The sequence below is a fragment of the Glycine soja genome, chromosome 3 (genome assembly GCF_004193775.1).
Source record: "Glycine soja cultivar W05 chromosome 3, ASM419377v2, whole genome shotgun sequence".
Taxonomy (NCBI): domain Eukaryota; kingdom Viridiplantae; phylum Streptophyta; class Magnoliopsida; order Fabales; family Fabaceae; genus Glycine; species Glycine soja.
This window is the reverse complement of record NC_041004.1, coordinates 35,370,075-35,389,208: the sequence shown is the minus strand read 5'-3', so window position 1 is coordinate 35,389,208 and position 19,134 is coordinate 35,370,075. Positions and strand designations below refer to the sequence as shown.

At 31.5% G+C, this 19,134-nt stretch overlaps 3 protein-coding genes across 3 annotated transcripts; 2 read left to right on the top strand and 1 right to left on the bottom strand.

Annotated features, from left to right (window-relative positions):
• The first annotated feature begins 201 nt into the window (after nt 1–201).
• LOC114406591 (cytochrome P450 98A2-like) lies at nt 202–4,819 on the top strand. The gene is made up of 3 exons (XM_028369344.1): nt 202–807; nt 3,071–3,468; nt 3,971–4,819. The coding sequence occupies exons 1-3, from the start codon at nt 321–323 to the stop codon at nt 4,613–4,615; spliced, it is 1,530 nt and encodes a 509-aa protein (XP_028225145.1). The 5' UTR covers nt 202–320; the 3' UTR covers nt 4,616–4,819.
• A 5,021-nt stretch (nt 4,820–9,840) lies between these two features.
• On the bottom strand, nt 9,841–12,161 carry LOC114405505. Its single transcript, XM_028368002.1, has 2 exons — nt 11,059–12,161; nt 9,841–10,220 (listed from the first exon to the last, which is right to left on the bottom strand). Exons 1-2 carry the CDS (start codon nt 11,428–11,430, stop codon nt 10,155–10,157), a joined length of 438 nt encoding a protein of 145 aa, XP_028223803.1. The 5' UTR covers nt 11,431–12,161; the 3' UTR covers nt 9,841–10,154.
• A 1,308-nt stretch (nt 12,162–13,469) lies between these two features.
• Nucleotides 13,470–13,961, top strand: LOC114405213 (zinc finger protein 10-like). The gene has a single exon (XM_028367842.1). It carries the CDS (start codon nt 13,470–13,472, stop codon nt 13,959–13,961), a length of 492 nt encoding a protein of 163 aa, XP_028223643.1.
• The last annotated feature ends 5,173 nt before the right edge of the window (nt 13,962–19,134 follow it).

Here is a 19,134-nt window from a genome sequence, read left to right as displayed (position 1 = left end):
TTTTAAAAAAAAAACAAAACCAAACATATTTATTGAAAGATATAAAATTTATTTCTATAATCTCTCCTCTAAAAAATTAAAGCTATAATTTTCGACGATGAAAACATCTTATTTCCAGAAGAAGAAAAAAAACAAAACATATAAGTTTAATAATTGAATGCATGTATTAAACGAAACGTTTCAATATACCACATAATCCAACTTTCACCAACTCTCTCTCTCTCTCTCTCTCATTCTCTAATAGTAGTATATATCAATTCAACCTGCCTCCAACTCTTCCAGGAACCACCACAAAACATTCTCATCATTCACCCAACAAAATGGCTCTGCTTCTGATAGTACCCATTTCACTGGTAACCCTCTGGCTCGGTTACACCCTATACCAGCGGCTACGCTTCAAGCTCCCTCCTGGCCCACGGCCCTGGCCGGTAGTCGGTAACCTCTACGACATAAAACCCGTCCGGTTCCGGTGCTTCGCTGAGTGGGCGCAGTCTTACGGCCCTATCATATCGGTCTGGTTCGGTTCGACCCTAAACGTCATCGTTTCAAACTCGGAGTTGGCCAAGGAGGTTCTGAAGGAGCACGATCAGCAGCTGGCGGACCGGCACCGGAGCCGGTCGGCGGCGAAGTTCAGCCGCGACGGGAAGGATCTCATTTGGGCCGATTATGGGCCGCACTACGTGAAGGTGAGGAAGGTTTGCACGCTCGAGCTTTTCACGCCGAAGCGCCTCGAGTCCCTCAGGCCCATTAGGGAGGACGAGGTCACCACCATGGTTGAGTCCGTTTACAATCACTGCACCACCACTGGTACGTTTTTTATTGAGTCAAGATACCATGTATTCGTCGGAAAAATCATTTTCCTACCCTTTTCTGGAAATGCTTTTGATTTGCTTTTCTATTTCTTCACCTGTTATTAACTTCTTCGGAGGTTTCTAATTATATTTTGCTAGGAATCTTGTCTCCGTCGTATGTTTCGCTTTCTATCTTTCCAAAAGAGTAACGTTTCAAAAGCAAATATTAAAAGCTAAAAAACGAAAACATTATAAATACATAGAATTTCTGTCAAAAAAAAAAAAAACAATTCAAAGAGTTGCTGCAGTGAAATTAAATAGAATTTTATATTATTTTAGAGACTCCAAGTAAACCCACGTGGCTCATGCAACTTTGCAAGTTATTTTAATATACTTTTTTTTAATGCGTGTTATTTTTTTTATTGGAGGAAAGAAAAAGAATAAGTTATTTTAATCCCTTTTGTTAACCTATGCCTTTTTTTTAGTGCCTAAAGGTGCTGGTGCGTGGTGCCCCACTCATGAACCAGTTGTCGGAACACTTTTACTTTCCTTTTGTTTTTGTTTTTGTATTTGTATATTTAAAATAAGCTTTTTGTGCACTAGCACAGCTTAAAAAATTGATTTACATTTATTTTAATTTGGGTTTTATTTTTTACACATTGATATCTTTACGTTATATTGATACTTTCAATTTAAAATTAAAAAATAAGGATAAAAAGTATGCGTTAAAATATATTTATTTTATTTTATTTCTTTTAGAAACAAAAATAAACAGCTAGAATAACATTTAAATATTATTACTTATAATTTTAACTTATTTAATCTTTTAATGTGAATCCTATATCTACATCATTATGAGCATAGTCAAATATAGATGAACAACTTTTTTCCAACTTTATGACACGAGACATTTGGGCTTTGATTTATCATGTGGTTTTCGTTTGTTTATTTATTTATTTGACATTGAGCAACTTATTAAGTCCTTGAAATGAGTTATTTGTAATCATAATCTTTTGGCTGAGATGAAATAAAAAAGTATAAGGAAACAAAGGTAATATACTATAATTTAATGATGCAAGTGAAAATCGGAGAAAAAAAAACTCTAAATGCTTTTTTAATTGACTTTTAAATATATTTATTTTCTCCTTTCTTAAATTATAGATATCATTTTTGGACATAATGAGTAATTTGCACTCTATTTATATGAATGTGTTAGGATGTTAGTAACAATAAGCAACTAATTAGGTGAATGCATAGTGAATAACAAAAAAGTCAGCCATTGATGTGATGAGTTGAGGCTTTCGGCGTCTTATGGGATTATGATAAATTGTGGTTGGAAATGTTAACCTATTTTGTATGCAAAGAAAAGGTGTCTTCCTTAGGAATTTAGGTCCATATATAATAGTTTGCACCACACACACATGCACAAAACTCAGTTAATTTTAACTTTTAACTTCTGATGAAAAGTAATTGAGTTGAAATAAAGAACATTGCTCAGTTAGTCCGATAAAATCAATTAAGTTGAACAAAATGTTTTGGTTTAACTGAGACTTATAACATGCTTTAATTTTGAAATGCAACAAATTTTCCAAGTTTTTTTTTTTGAATTTTTTTAAAAGCTATGTCTAATAATTAATGGTTCGGTACGGTTGGTTGCATTATGGAATATGATGCCGACTTGTTTATTACATGTTCAAGCAACTTTAAAGTCTTTTCTCCCCTAAACAGTGCAACTACTTATAGCAGCTATTTCTACCTTCGACATAAAGTTAGTCTACCTAATTTTTCGGTACTTCTGTGACACGGAAAGAATAATTACTCTGAAACTTTGTCAAACAAAAGTTATTCACTAAATAAAATAAAATAATTTTCTTTAATAAATATTTGGATTTTCTAATTATCTCAAATAAAAATAAGATTAAACAACTCTATCATACATCATCGGTGCAATTAATACTTGCAATCAATCATTTTAAAGTATGTAAGAGAATTGCATCAAACAAGTGTGATGATATAGTTTAATTTCATTTTTACTCTGAGGCAAATTAATTAAAGAACTTCATTTTTTTTATTTAGCTATTTGAAATTGTGACATTTCTAAGTAAATTTGTTCTCCCCAACTATCATTGTACGCTGTAATCCTAATTTCAACAAGTTAATGAAAAAAAAATGTTACATTTAAATACATTTTGCTTATTTCTGTATTAAAAAAAAAAGTCATGAAATTTGAGGTGTAGTCTAATTTACCAAATGTGTATTTGTATACAATATTTGACCAGGAAATTTAGGGAAAGCAATATTGGTGAGGAAGCACTTGGGGTCTGTGGCATTCAACAACATCACCAGGTTGGCATTTGGAAAAAGATTTGTGAACTCAGAAGGTGTTATGGATGAGCAAGGAGTAGAATTCAAGGCCATTGTGGAAAATGGGTTAAAGCTAGGAGCATCTCTAGCCATGGCAGAACACATCCCTTGGCTGCGCTGGATGTTCCCACTGGAAGAAGGAGCTTTTGCCAAGCATGGAGCCCGCCGCGACCGACTCACCAGAGCCATCATGACGGAGCACACTGAAGCACGCAAGAAATCTGGTGGTGCCAAGCAACATTTTGTTGATGCCCTCCTCACATTGCAAGACAAGTATGACCTTAGTGAAGACACCATCATTGGTCTCCTTTGGGTACGTTTTATTAAATCTGTTCTTGGACGAACATTTTACATATATAATTGATTTTGGATCAAGTTAATATAGTGATTTATCTTCCAATGTTCTCATTCTAAAATTTAATACTGTCCAGAACAAAAATTACTTAGTGTTTGTTTGTAAATGTGGCGGACCATGTTGGAAAAATTATGGTAGTCTAAATAATTACTCTCTATAATGTGGTCTCCCGGTGGCAAATCATTGTGGGACATGGTGATTTTTTTTATTTTCATTGTCAATTCAAACACACTGTTAAATTTAATTTCATTTAAGATCAATTTTTCAATGTGAGACTAAATAGATAAATATTTATATAAGAAAAACATTTTAACATGATTTTGAATGATATAACTTGAATCCAAACACCTACTTAGTGCTAACTACATTTTCATGTTTAGTTTGTTAAAACTTTGGTGACTGTTTAGTGTTTCAAAATTATAATTGATAATTGATGTATATTTTTTTCTTGATTTGATAGGATATGATCACAGCAGGGATGGACACAACTGCAATTTCAGTTGAGTGGGCCATGGCTGAATTGATAAGAAACCCAAGGGTGCAACAAAAGGTCCAAGAAGAGCTAGACAGGGTAATTGGGCTTGAAAGGGTGATGACTGAAGCTGACTTCTCAAGCCTGCCTTATCTACAATGTGTGATCAAGGAAGCAATGAGGCTTCACCCACCAACCCCACTAATGCTCCCACACCGTGCCAATGCCAATGTCAAAGTTGGAGGCTATGATATTCCAAAAGGGTCCAATGTGCATGTGAATGTGTGGGCCGTGGCCCGTGACCCGGCAGTGTGGAAGGATCCGTTGGAGTTCCGACCCGAGAGGTTCCTTGAGGAGGATGTGGACATGAAGGGCCATGACTTTAGGCTACTTCCATTCGGGGCGGGTCGCCGGGTATGCCCGGGTGCCCAACTTGGTATCAACTTGGTAACATCCATGTTGGGCCACCTCTTGCACCATTTTTGTTGGACCCCACCTGAAGGAATGAAGCCTGAGGAAATTGACATGGGAGAGAATCCAGGGTTAGTCACATACATGAGGACTCCAATACAAGCTTTGGCTTCTCCTAGGCTCCCCTCACATTTGTACAAACGTGTGCCTGCTGAGATCTAATCTTTCTTTTTCTTTTCCTTGGATTACTCTTTGTTGCATTAAGAAAATTGCCTTGTGTCTATGTAACTACATTTGAAATGGCAATTCAAGGAACTAAGGAAAAACCCATAGCGAGTTTGGCTTCTCCTCTTCAGATTTTGGATTGAAATTCCTGTTTAAGATTAATTAAATAAGTTACATGAGAAGGGAGTTTACCGAAAGTAACTCTAAGCATCCAATTTTTGGTGAAAGGAAGCTAATGGTTCACCTTATGGACTTCAAATTCCAAGATTGTACTTCTTTGATAAAAATCTTAACAGATGCAATAGAAATTACTTAAAAAGAACCACTAAAACAGAACATCCAAAGGATACTCCGCTAAAGTGATTTAATTATTTTATACAGTGGAAACTGGAAAGGGATACTCTTAATTAGTTTTCAATCAAATAGAACAATTAGTAATTCATGTTCTAGTAACTATTAACTATTAAAAAAGAATATTAACTCGGAAGTTAACTTGTCACCTGAAACTATAAAACATACTTTTCCAGTAGACATTATAAAGTTTTGTATATTTTTTCTTGCCAACCAGGGGTAAATTGCATGTTTACTTGGACGGAGTCATGGAATTACAAGAATGAGAAAGTATGCTTAAGCATCTGCCCAAACAATTTGATAAAAACTCCCGATGATATGACGAAAAATCAGTGTATAACTGATCAATTTAATATTACGCCCCTCCAGACATACAAGTTACGGCTATGTTTTACTATGCTAAAATGAATCTCCATAATATTTTGGTAACTTCAGAACACATCATACACTCCACACTATAAGAAAATCACGTTTAAGAATTGTTTTTAGCCGACGCTAAATGACAAAAGCCGATGCTAATAGTCAGTCAACAATGGCTTTGCGTCAACTTTTTGTTCGACGCTAAAATATTAGAAGCTAAACAATTGCATCCAACATTCATGGTTGACATGAGATAGTGTCGGTCAAAACAAGTATTAAGTTAAAAACCAAAAAACAAAATAAATTGCCCATGGTAACATTAGTATTTGATCAGTAACAAAAATAGATATTGCGAGAATAATTGTAGGATCATGTTTAATGTTAACATGCAGTAGGTTCATTCATGAGAATGAAGTTTTGCGAGGGATGAAGACATCCAGAGACCAGAAGTGACGATAGTTATGGGAAATCAGTGACTTGAGTGGAGACAATCATGGGAGGTACAATTGTGGAATTGTAACCATGCTCGTTTGAATCCCAATTCGATTGTTGGAACCCTTTTTATGGTTGGTATCTATTTCATCTTTGAAGTGCTTCGTCCCAATCTCAATTGCATGCGCGAATCGGGTAAATTGACCATAGGGAGTTCTTTTTACAAATTAATTACTTAAAAGGATTTGTTTTGAAACTTATTTTGAGGGGGTCTCTTTCTACAACCATTTGGCCGTCCAAGATGGCGAAACATCATGAAAGTAGCATTTCATCATCTAATCTGAGGAAACATAGTGAACAGGAACATCTCGTTGTCCATGTTAGGGAAACAAGTACAACGTAGGGGCAGGGATGGCTTTTGCATGTTTCCCCTGAAGGTAGGAGCAAAATACAAGATATTTCACCATCCATACTGGCGAAATAGCTGGCTGTAAAATTTAAAATTTGATTCATTTATTTTATTAATTACAAAAAATTACTACAATCTCACCAATTGATTAATTTAATTGCCATATATCCTTATTTAATTACAATAAATGCAGAGTTTATGACGGTAATGGATTGTACAATCTGTGGCATATAAATAAATAATGGATTGTACTTCCTTATTTATTTAATTGTCATATATCCTATCCATTATTTATTTACATGGTCATATATCCTTATTTATTTACAGTTTATATGAACATTATAACTGTTTTGAGTTGGCAATTAAATAAGGATATATGACCATGTAAATAAATAAGGATATATGACAATTAAATAAATAAGGAAGTACAATCCATTATTTATTTGTATGACACACAGATCGTATAATTCATTACTGCCATAAACTCCACATTTATTGTAATTAAATAAGGATATATGGTAATTAAATTAATCAATTGGTGAGATTGTAGTAATTTTTTGTAATCAATAAAATAAATGAATCAAATTTTAAATTTCGCCACTTGTCAACTATTTCACAGTATGGATGGTGAAATACTCACTGCAAACCTGTCCCTCCCTGTTCACTGTTTTTCGCCAGTTTAGACGACGAAACACTACTGTTCACGCTGTTTCGCCAACTTAGACGGTGAAATGGTTGTAGAAACAGACCCCCCTGAAAATAAGTTTCAAAATAGATTCTTTTAGGTAATTAGTTTGTAAAAAGAATCCCCTTGAGGTCAATTTGTCCGCGAATCCAAGGTTGTTGAATTGAACCTCAATTTGTGATGATTGAGGTTTCTTCAATGTTCTAGAATTGTGTTGGTGAGGGAAATTTCAATTGATTAGATATGAAAGCAACTAATTATCAATTATTATTCACTTTAAGCGCTTGATTCAAGGAAGAGATGTTATTCTTTCGATTCTTAGTCCACTCTATCGAACTCTCTAGCAATCATAGAATTGAAGTTGACCATGTTACATCACTCCTAAGAAAATGGGATAAAGGAAATGTTGTAAACATCTAAAAACCATAAATGTACTACCTATACTCAATTATCGTAAATAAGGAAAGGAGGAAAATTTATCTCCCGGCCTCAAAGATAAGAAAAGATAGAGAACATATCTCTTTCTACATGAATCTTGCATCAATTAATGTCACTTATATAAGATAACTACGCCCAAGGACATATAAAATTTTATATACATGATCTCAGTAGTTAATCTAATTTGAATTCTATCCTAATTGTGATACTTGTCTCTTACTTTCGCATTGTTGACTTGAACATTAGAGTATTTTTGCAGGTACATTACATTCTACTATTGTACTTGGAGGAGCACAAGGAGAAGCAAGGGTGGAACTATGCTCTCATCATTTTTTCTTATATTCTCTTTGTTTTTCTCATCTTGCCTTTGTTCTTATCATTATGAGGTTTCACTTTGTCTTCCATCTCAAGTGAACAAGTAGAAACCCGAATGCTATGTGAATTTTAAGAAAGAAAATTAGATATCGAGTTGCATTCAAAATTTGTCATAATTTGCTTTTATAATTGAAACCTTTGTCACAACACAACATTTTTCATCTTCTAAGCAACTTATTATTTTAATGGTCGTCTTCTTGGCTACTATTATCCTAAAACATTATTTAGTAACATAATTTATTCAAAATATATAAGTAGATTTTTGGAATATAACTAAGAATTTTTTTTCGTAAAAAAACTTATGGTTAATACATATACCAATTTTTGTTATAAATTCACAAATATTCTTGGTGACATTAAATTGAGGATTGTCATTTAACTTTGGAATTTTTAGAAAATGTTAATATCTTTTGTGTATATGGATTCTCTATTATTTGTTCTTAGATCATTTAAAAAAAAGCGTAGCTATTTTATACGAATTTTAATGTTTGTATATTTATTGGATTTTGGTCCTATCTTTAAATCCTGGGTCCACCCCCGAGGAGAAGCAACACTGCAAACAAAGTTCTATCAATTTTGGTAGGTACAATAAATAAAGTGATAAATAAAATTGTATATTGAAAATAAATTATATAATGAAATGTTAAATTTGATTGGATTGATCAGAGACTTGTGTTTCATTGTTAAAACTCTTATTTATAAAGGCTCAAAATTAGCAGTCATTTTCCCTATATGCAAGACTACCTACTTCCCATCTTTTATCAGATCATGAGAGCATGTGGTTTCTTTGGAGGTTAGCCAGAAGAGGTAACATGAGAATTGCCTCTTAATTACATACAAATATCCAGCTTGCTATTAGGGTTGATCCAAATTTAATTTAAGTCATTCTGAGTCGGCATGAACTCTTATTTGAATCTTGCACTTCCCATTGCATTTAGCAATGTAAATTTGAACTTCATAATGAGTTTTCTGAAATACAATGAAAGGTGCAAGATTTAGTAGTGGGAGAGTAGGAAATAAATGTCATTTAAGTCCTATATATAATGGGCTCGGATTAGCTGTCTATATAAAAATATTTGAATTTTGCACCTCCCTTCTGAAATGTAAATTCACATTCGGGAATGTACTTTCTGAAATATGATGAAAGGTGTATTTTTCAAAAATAAAAATATAGGAAATGAATGCCCTGTATAAAATGGCTTGCATTTTGAATCCTATGTGTAATGGGCTTTTTTTTAGTAGTGGGTTATCAGTTTTTTATTTCATTTTAGTGCTAAGACTATTAAAAAATATTTAATTACATATTACCTAATTTGTAATTTTACCATTTGATAAATGATTATGTGTGGTCTTTTCAACATAGACTCAATTAGACTCTTCATATAACAACCAATTCATATGGTTTAAATTTGGTGATCCTACAATCTATTTAAAACCAACGGGAGTTAATTATTGTCCATATAATGAAATCTTAAACATATTGTCAAAATTAAAACTACGATTATCTATTTGTTAGTTAGCTACAATTAAATAACTTCTGTATCATCCATTCAAAAAAAAAAAAACTTTTGCATCATTTTTTTTTATGATTATTCACCGCACCGTCTTTTAAATCAACGTCGTATGTTTTAGAAAAATTATCATTCTAAGACGGTTTTATGTTAAAAACTGTCTTAAAATGTGTTTTAAAAAAACAAAAAAAAAGAGAATTCTAAAATAATTTTTTAAAAATCATTTTAGAAAATAGATTTTTTTAGACGATTTTTCTTTTTAAGATGGTCATCTAGAAAATTGTCATAGAATTCTCATTCTTTATTAAAAAATCAAAAAAAAAATTGAGAATTCTAACACGATTTTTTTAAATAACCATCTTAGAATATATACTTTAAAAATATATAAAAATTATAATAAAATAATAATAAAAAAGAAGCAAGTGCTTTAAAGAACAGAAGGTTGGGTACCTTGTGAGCTGGCTCAACTACAACAAGATAAATCTTATAGAATTTAATGTTTTTATTCTAACCCAAACTCCAACGAGATTATTTGCAATTTGCCGGTTTACCCAAATTTCTATTTGCCTCAAATATGTTATTTAAGATTTTTACTTTTTTTAAAGGCATGTTATTTAAGATAATGAAAAAAGAAAATGTTTATATCAATATTTACCTTATATACACCCAATTGTATCATGGAAGATAAAATAAACATCAAAGAACATTATTTGCCCCGTATGTGGGAGGGGGGAGTCAAAAGAAGAAAGTTAATTGAAGCTTGCAAGCAGTTAAACCAAAACCATCATACTGACCGTCTAACTTTTGGTCCAGTCATTGCCAAGAATAAAAAATCCTTCTAGATTGCATCATTTGCACATTTACAATATCAATGACCATCATGACAAAAGAGCATTTGCAAGAGAAATTCATGTATACAATATGATGATTTTGGAAACCTATATAAGAAACAATATCGTTTATAAAATATACAGCTCATACCTCTTCAGAACCCAAAGGAGGTTGCCTTGGTTTTCCCCATACTAACGATAAATTATCAAACTGCCAGAAGAGAAACAAAAGATGATGTCATTAATATTATACAGTGTAAAATGGAACAGGGGAAATAAAGGCCCTATAAATTTTTGCAAATATGAGCAGTATCATAAATCAATTCATAACAATAGACACCAAATATGATATTATCTCCCATGACAATCAGATTATTCATAACAGCTATATCAACACAAATTTACAGAGGCCACCAAGTTACCATATGGACAAGCAAATTGACATATCAGACAATTTTTAATACTGCCAGTATGACCTTGAACAAATCCTAGCACCTTACAATAATATTCACACATTTTAAATTCCAAAGTTGTGCACATGTTGCCAACTTATTGATTGAGATGCTACAGATGGTAAAATACTCTGAATTTTAAAAAGCTAGTTGTTAGTCTTTGGGACTGGGCTTTGTAATATTAAAATACTCAGAATTTTTACCATGAATGTTTTCTCCTTTTCTAATATTAATGTCTCTCTTCAATGAAGCACTTATTGATGCCTATTGCCTCAACGAGTTAAAACACCTTGCGTTTTGTTTGACTACCTTGCTAGTAGCCAATAAAACTGTAAAAGTAACCCAGAAGCTTCATAAGGGCATCAGTTTCCAAAAAAAAAAAAAGGAAAATAAAATAAACAATTCCTATGTTAATAAAGATGTATACCATCATTCCACCAAACTATACACAACAGGGGACCCTTAGACATACATGTTGATTATACAATGACATCTCACGGTTCATTGGAAGTTAATTATGCGCACCTAACAACACCAGTTTTGTAGTAGATAGTAAGCTAAAATTTACAATAACAAGGCCAAAGAAAAAGAGATTACCTCCTGAGAATCCAAGACAACAGGACTTTCAACAAAGGTATTTTCCTCAACATTGGAAGACTTAGGATGATCAAGGTTAGTCTGGATATGGGTCCTCCTGTCAATGGGACTAAATCCATTACTTTGGTTTTCTCCAAAAAGTTGTGAAGTTGTTTCACGGGCAAATCTTGTGACAAGAGAAAACTTCTCTAGAACTTGAATAGAGAGGTCTCGAGCAGGATCTACTTTATGTCGTGATCTCCCGTGGAACTGATTAACACTGAATCTTCCATCATTGGCACCATTATCAACCCTTTCTTGCTTCTCAATCAAAATGGATTCATCAACTGATGTATTTGAAGGTCCACATGCAAGGGGAACAGCCCTGGGCATCTCCAAGGGGAACAGCCCTCACCATTGTCAACCCAAGCATTTAGAGAATTTAGCAGCACAATTAAAATGGCATAATAACAAGAGAGACTTTAGAGACCTAAAGGGGATTTAAGTTGTAAGCATTTTCATTCTTCTCATCTTTCTAGCTAGAAGAACAAGTGTAACATTTGGACTACGAAAACAAAAGAGGAACACCAACACCGACACCGACACGACACGACACGGACGCCCATATCCGGGGTGTCACGGACGCCCGTATCAGGTTGAGTTTGATGTGTTTCACAGGTATCCACGTGTCCGTGTTCATGTCGTGTCCGGTGTCCTTGTCAGTGTCAGTCTTGGTACTTGATTGCAAGTTACTCATGGTCTTCTATCACTAGTGATGTAAATTTTCCTTCTTCTTTGGAAATATTTTCCTCCACAAAGGATTGTATGAATCTATGATTCGGTTGTAAAAAACAAACTAATCTACTTGAATATCACACCACTCATACCTGCGGTGTATTCAGAAAATCACTCACAAGGAATACGTTGGCATCTTCTTCAGATCTGAAATGCAGCACAACAAGAAATGAAAAAGATACATTTAGCATTTAAGATATGTATACATAAACCTCCTAGCTGTGAAAAACACAATAGTGAAGTAAAGGTCTCCACAACGGTTCTCCTGTGAAAAATACGTTATTTGAGTACTAGAAGGTGCAGGAGATTCTTGAACGGAGAGAAAAGGGTGAGAATTTGGAATACTTTATGCGGGGGAGGGACGGCGACGGCAAAGTAAACAAGTGGGTGAAGGCCAAGTCTGTGGCCTTGAGTACGTGGGAGGGAGAGTGAGAATACAGGGAGCAGACACGATACAGGGTGCAGAGGTAGTCAAATATTAAAAATAACATAAAATATTCTAAGACAGTTTAATAAAATACAAAATCATCTTAAAATCATAATTTTTTAAAATGATTTTCAAAAAATCAATGGTGAAATAACAATTATTCTAGTTTCTAACATGATTTTTTTAAAACCATCGTATAATATAATGATTATATTTATTGTCATTAGATAATTTTTTATTAACTTAACATTAAATCAATATCGTAAAAAAATATTTTTCTAATAATATAAAAAGTGCATTTTTCTGTTTAAAGTATAAAAGTTCATATTATCGAGATGCTAAATTTCACTATTTATTTTTAAGAAACACATTAATTATACCAACATGTGATTTATTTAATTAATACATGTTTACTTTATCAGTATGAAATTCAAGTTTTATGTATAAACAAAATCTCCATTGAAATCCCATGTAAGATACTTATAACCTAAACACGAAAAAGAAAAAGAAAAAAACACATGCACATGACAGCAGGTTTGGTAACCTATTAGCTACGACATCGAAAATAAGTCAAATTCTAAACTATGAGTTAAAAAAATAATTTGCATTTTTTCAAAAAGAATTATACCAATTGATTAAAGTGAGAAAGAATTCAAGGAAACGTGATAAAAAAATTATTATTTAGGTTGAAGGGTCAATTTTAAATTCTTGTTATCTATATCAGTTTATGTATAATGAGTAGGTTTCTTTATATACATATTAACATGATTTTGTTTCTTATTCAATCATTATTCATGTTTGAATTGGAAAAATAATAGCAGCTTCAAAAAGTAAGTTTCTTTAAAAATAGTCATTTGGTTGAATATTGTCTCATAGATTGAATAATTCTTATTTTTCTTACAAAGGAAAAGACTTCAATCAGGATATATAACTTTTACAAACATTGTTATGATCGATATATCATCTAGTTATGGCCTCTCATCAGATCCATCTTTTCCTTTTAATGTGATTATCATGTCCAACATGAGACCACTGACTTAAGAATATTTTCCATCTAAAGGTAGCCGCAATGCTGAATCGTCTCTTAATATATACCCATGCCATGTCCTCCTTTCACAAATGCACAACACAAATAATTAACCTTTCTCCCTGCAAACATTTTCAACTTCTTTTTCTTAGGTTCTAAAATATGTCATCAGTAAGAGAAACCATGAAGCGCAAGATCGAGGAAGTGGAAGAAGAGAATCAGTTCTCATGTATGTTCTGCAGCAAAAAGTTCTCGAGTCCTCAAGCTCTAGGAGGACACCAAAATGCCCACAAAAAAGAGCGAAACCTCTTGATCAGTATGGATAAAGAAAAAGAGATGAATGCTCTTGGATTTAGCCCAGCTAATGTTCCCATGCAATCTAGGGCACCGTTTTATCCGTATTCATCACATTTATACATGTCAAACCTTCCCTTGCAAGCAAGGACACTCCCTTATAATGGTGCATACATGCACCCCATGACAGAACCTGGTTATTGCATTAACCAACGATTTTCCTTACCAACATCTCCATTGATTACTCGGAGTGAATCTACAAGACCCATTGTTGGTTCTTCTTCTAGTGTTGGTGCTGGTTTTGGTCAACTTCAGGGAAGTCCAAGTGAATCAAATAAAGAATCACGTCCAGAAGTTTTGGATTTGTCACTAAAACTTTGAAGTTCTGTCATTTTAGACAAATTTTTATCACATAATTATATAGTCTATTTTGCAGGTTCATTTTATCGTTTTGCTATTGTGTCTTTGTGTTTTTATATTCAAGAAGGAATGAATATATCAAAGAAGAAATCAAATATCTGATCCCTTTGCACACTGTCTTCTTGAATCAAATCATAGCTTGTGTTCCTCAGCCCATAAATCTATATATTTACCGGTACACGTTAATTTTTATAATTTACAATTAAATCAAATATCAAGTTTGTTATGATCTCACTATAGTTCTTACAACATATAAAATAGAAACGAGCTTTCATAAATTTAAGAATTAATTCAAACTCATAAAATTTACAAACTTCAATAAAACAAAAATATTACAAACTATATTCTAGTGAATGGAAATTTTAGGGACTAAGTTCTTTATTTCCTCTTTATATTTTGTATATAAGAAACTGACAAGCTATATGCAAAATAATGTGAACAAAAAAGTGATGACTTTGATTTGCCATCATTATGATGTCTTTTGTAGATGGTCCTTTTGTGAAGGTTGTGGTGTGGAAACTCTATTATGATGCTCAACTAGCTTTTGGCCAATTGCTTGATTTTTGTTGCGTCTCTCTAGCAGCAAAGGTGCTGCGTACGTATGGCAAGTTCACTAGATAGCACTCATTGAAACGTATATCAAACATAATTTTTTTTAATCTTATTAAATAAAAAGTATTTTGAAGATAATCTCATCAAGTAAGATTTTATTTATAGAGATTTTTTTATATTTGAGATAAACAAGAGAGTTTTATTCTTTATATTCCAAACTGGATGAATTATATATATGTTTTCTCTGGATCTCCCACCTCTGGTCAAGAATGAGGCAATTGCCTACCCCATATACAAATATAGTAAATAGAATATAAGTATACATATTTACTACAAATATAGAATATAAGTATACATATTACCAGAGATTTGCATACATATAGTAAATAGTTTTGAAAAACACTTGAGTTTTTCAATACCATTGTACAATGTTAACTCACAACACCTATTCTAATCGTTGTCTTCGTCATTAATGTGTTCCTCACCCTTTTCATCATCTTTGTCTTCCTCGTTAATGTCTAATGTCTTCCTGCTTTCCTTCAATGTCTTACACCTCATTAGTGTCTTCCTCACCCTTTTCAGCCTCATTGTCTTTCTCGTTAATGGCTTCGCTAGTTCTCCTTCAATGTCTTACTCATCCTTATCTTCTCATAGTTAAGGGTTTGGCCTTCAAAATCAGCCATTGGGGTATGAAAGAGAGGACCTAGCCCTATCCCAACCCAAAGTGAGGAGACAATAATCCAATATTTCCAATGGTGCACGGTGGTTGCCTAGGCATTTGCATTATCCAAATTGGAACTGTGAAGGCCATATGCTGCCTTTGTGAATGGATGAATGATGACATTCGTAGCCAACAGATTTGGCTGATTCCTCTAAAAGTAATTGAAGCTTTATGCTGGTAGCCTTGTTTTTGCTCTTTTTCTTTATCCCTTAGCATCTTGTTTTGCACCATAGGCCTAACAATTAATGTCTCGTAACTACTTGGAAATCTAGTATATGATGTCATGGACCCTATTTCCATTTGTTGGTGGATGAATGAAGGGGTAACTGCAAGATTTGAGTCCTGACCACACGAGGAGTACTTCAAAGGTGGAGGAACTAAAGCTGCATATCCATGCAATAGATATTGCAAGAATAATTATAGGATCATGTTCCATGTTAACAGTAGGTTCATTCACGATAATTGTAACCATCATGGGGGGTACAATTGTGGAATTGTTTGGATCCTAACTCGGTTGCTGGAATCCCTTTTTATGGTTGGTGTCGATTCCATCTTTGAAGTGCTTCGTCCTAATCTCAATTGCACGCGCTAATCATGATCCAAGGTTGGTGAAAGGAACCTCAATTGGTGATGACTTGAGTTCTCATCAATGTGCTAGAGTTGTGTTGGTGAGGAGAATTTCGATTGATTAGTTACGAAAACGACTAATTACAAATGTGTAATTTATGTTAGACAATTGACTTAAGAAAGAGATTTTATTCTTTTATTAGATTGTTAGTTCACTCTAAAAGAGCTCTCTTGCAGTTGTAGCATTGAAGTTGATTATGTTACGCTACTCATCATAAGAAAATGTGGTGAAGGAAATGTTGTAAAGGTCTAAAAACAATAAATAAATAAAGTGATCAATAAAGTTGTAGATTGAAAGTAAATAATTTAATTGAATGAAATTTGTTTGGACTGATAGGATACATGTGTTATCGGGATAAATATATATGTTTAAGATCTAATTTATCATGTTATTAATTTTATCAAATAATTATTTTTTATTTTATTATTATTTTATTAAATTGTTAATTTGATAATTAATTAATTAAAATTAGAGACTTGTTATTATGATAGAGATTATGATAATGAGAAACAAATCATTTATAATTTTAATTTAAATTATTCTTGATCATAAGATTATTGTAAATAGGACATCAATAATCCGAATAGATTAATATATATGTGATAATATTTATTGAATAAATATTAATAAATTTTATTTATTAATTTACATATATAGATGCATTACATGTGAATGTGATCATTGAACTGATTCAATTAAAATTTTTTAATGATTAAATTATCATAAACTATCAATAGAAAACTTTCAAAAAGAGGTTTAATAATTTTCTTTGACGTGAGATTGTTATAGTAATTAATAGGTTATTTGTTATGTTTTGATTCCATACACCTATTGCTTTGGAGTACTTGTTGAAGAGAGATTGAATATGATTAAATTAAATACATGTAGAATTAATGATTAATCAATAAGGAATCCATCAACTCTTGATAATGAGTTTGAACTATATAAATATTTATATCCTGACCAGGAAAATTAAATGAAAGAAGAAATGAGTTTCTTAAGTCATTATAATTTAACTCAAAAAGGAGTTTGACACTAGATTCTAAAGTTATCTCAGATTTATAAAGATGAAAGAAATTATTATATTATTCTTTTCATGATTTTTGAAAGTAAAACGCTACTTCATCTTATTCGGTAAGGTGTGTTGTTTGATGCATACCTTGATTAATATATTAATTTGATTAATATATTATTAGCTAAGTATTGAATCTACGGGATCACACTAACAGTGTTCTAATCTTTGTTAAAAAAATTATTTTAATATTTGATAATCAATTAAATTAGAGAATTTAATATGATCAAATGATTAATTAATTTCTTAAGTGAAATATTATTATATTTTTTGTTGGCACTGAAAATATAAATAATTTGAAATATTTGGTGAAAGAAAAAAAAACAAATCGGAGGATTTCATGTTTAGAATTTGGTTTGAAAAAATTGTTACATATACAAGTTGGACTTGATCAATTATTGTTTATAATTTCAAATTGCTAAATGGTTAGCAACAAGAAAATAACAAGGAATAATATTTTAAAATGGATGAAAAGATAATATATTGTTTCAATTTTATCATAAATCTATTGTCTTGGACGTGCTATAAAATACAACCTTAAGCTGCACGTTGTAGAGACTCGTGATCACTTCTCTTCTCATCCTATCGTAGCACTAATTATTATTCCACCTGTCAAAGTTGTTGACAAATAAAAATTAGTCTTGATGTCGATATACTCGAAATCTTCACATTATTAAAGAAAATTTGTATGCTTCAAGAACTTATCAAGTACACATTTAATATATCTTCTATTTAAATATAATTTAGATGCAAAATAGATCATTTTTAATCCATTGTGTGTTTTGAACACTTTTTTCCTTCATGTGTTTCATTGTAAAAAATTCTTATTTATAAGGTCATCTTTAATAGTGGTTCTTGAAATGAGATCTTAGTTTGAAGATCTAATCTTCCTAAGATTCATTATTAGAGTTGTCAGTCAGATCTCTACATAAAGATCTAATTCTTCTATAAGAATCATAAAGATTCATATTGTTTCCCAAAAACAATAATTTTTCTTGCTTATTGTGCATGATAGTTTATTTTTTTTTCTATTTATATTGTGCACGATAGTTTCTTTTCTATTTTCCTATTTCTATCATGCATGATAATTTTTTGCCCTTTTTTACCATTATTGTAGCGTTTGCAAATTTTTTTTAGACGTTACTATAACGGATCAATGTTTTCGGCCACCTTTAGCTCGATATCTTTGGGAATGTTTTAATCACAATAATGATGAAATTTAATTTTTATTGCTTAATGTCGATGTTTGTCTTTTTCCAATCAATTTTATGTATTATCATAAGTTTAAATTATATTAATAAATAAATATTTTAATTATTAATAAATTTTTTATTTCAGTTATAATTTTTTTAAAATTAAAAAATATAATTATTTATTTTTCATTATTTTAAAATAATTTATAAATAAATATTAGAAGATAAATATCTTGTGAGGTCTAAAAAAAATAGTTTAAGATGTTAAAAGGATATTTACTATTGAATAAAAAATTTAAAAGATGTTAAAAGTAACATTGTAAGATTTGATGATTAAAAATTCAAAATAGAATCTCCTATTGGAGATGCCTAATGGTTCAAAATTTGGAGTTGCTTTCCCCATACAAGCACTACTAGAAAAACAACAATGTATGACAGGGACTCTATGATGGTTGTTTGGGAATCGGATAGTTTATTTTTTTCTATTTATATTGTGCATGATAGTTTCTTTTCTATTTTCCTATTTCTATCATGCATGATAATTTTTTGCCCTTTTTTTTACCATTATTGTAGCGTTTGCAAATTTTTTTTAGACGTTACTATAGCGAATCAATGTTTTCGGCCACCTGTAGATCTTTGGAAATGTTTTAATCACAATAATGATGAAATTTAATTTTTATTGCTTAATGTCGATGTTTGTCTTTTTTCCAATCAATTTTATGTATTATCATAAGTTTAAATTATATTAATAAATAACTATTTTAATTATTAATAAATTTTTTATTTCAGTTATAATTTTTTTTAAATTAAAAAAATATAATTATTTATTTTTCATTATTTAAAATAATTTATAAATAAATATTAGAAGATAAATATCTTGTGAGGTCTAAAAAAAATAGTTTAAGATGTTAAAAGGATATTTACTATTGAATAAAAAATTTAAAAGATGTTAAAAGTAATATAACATT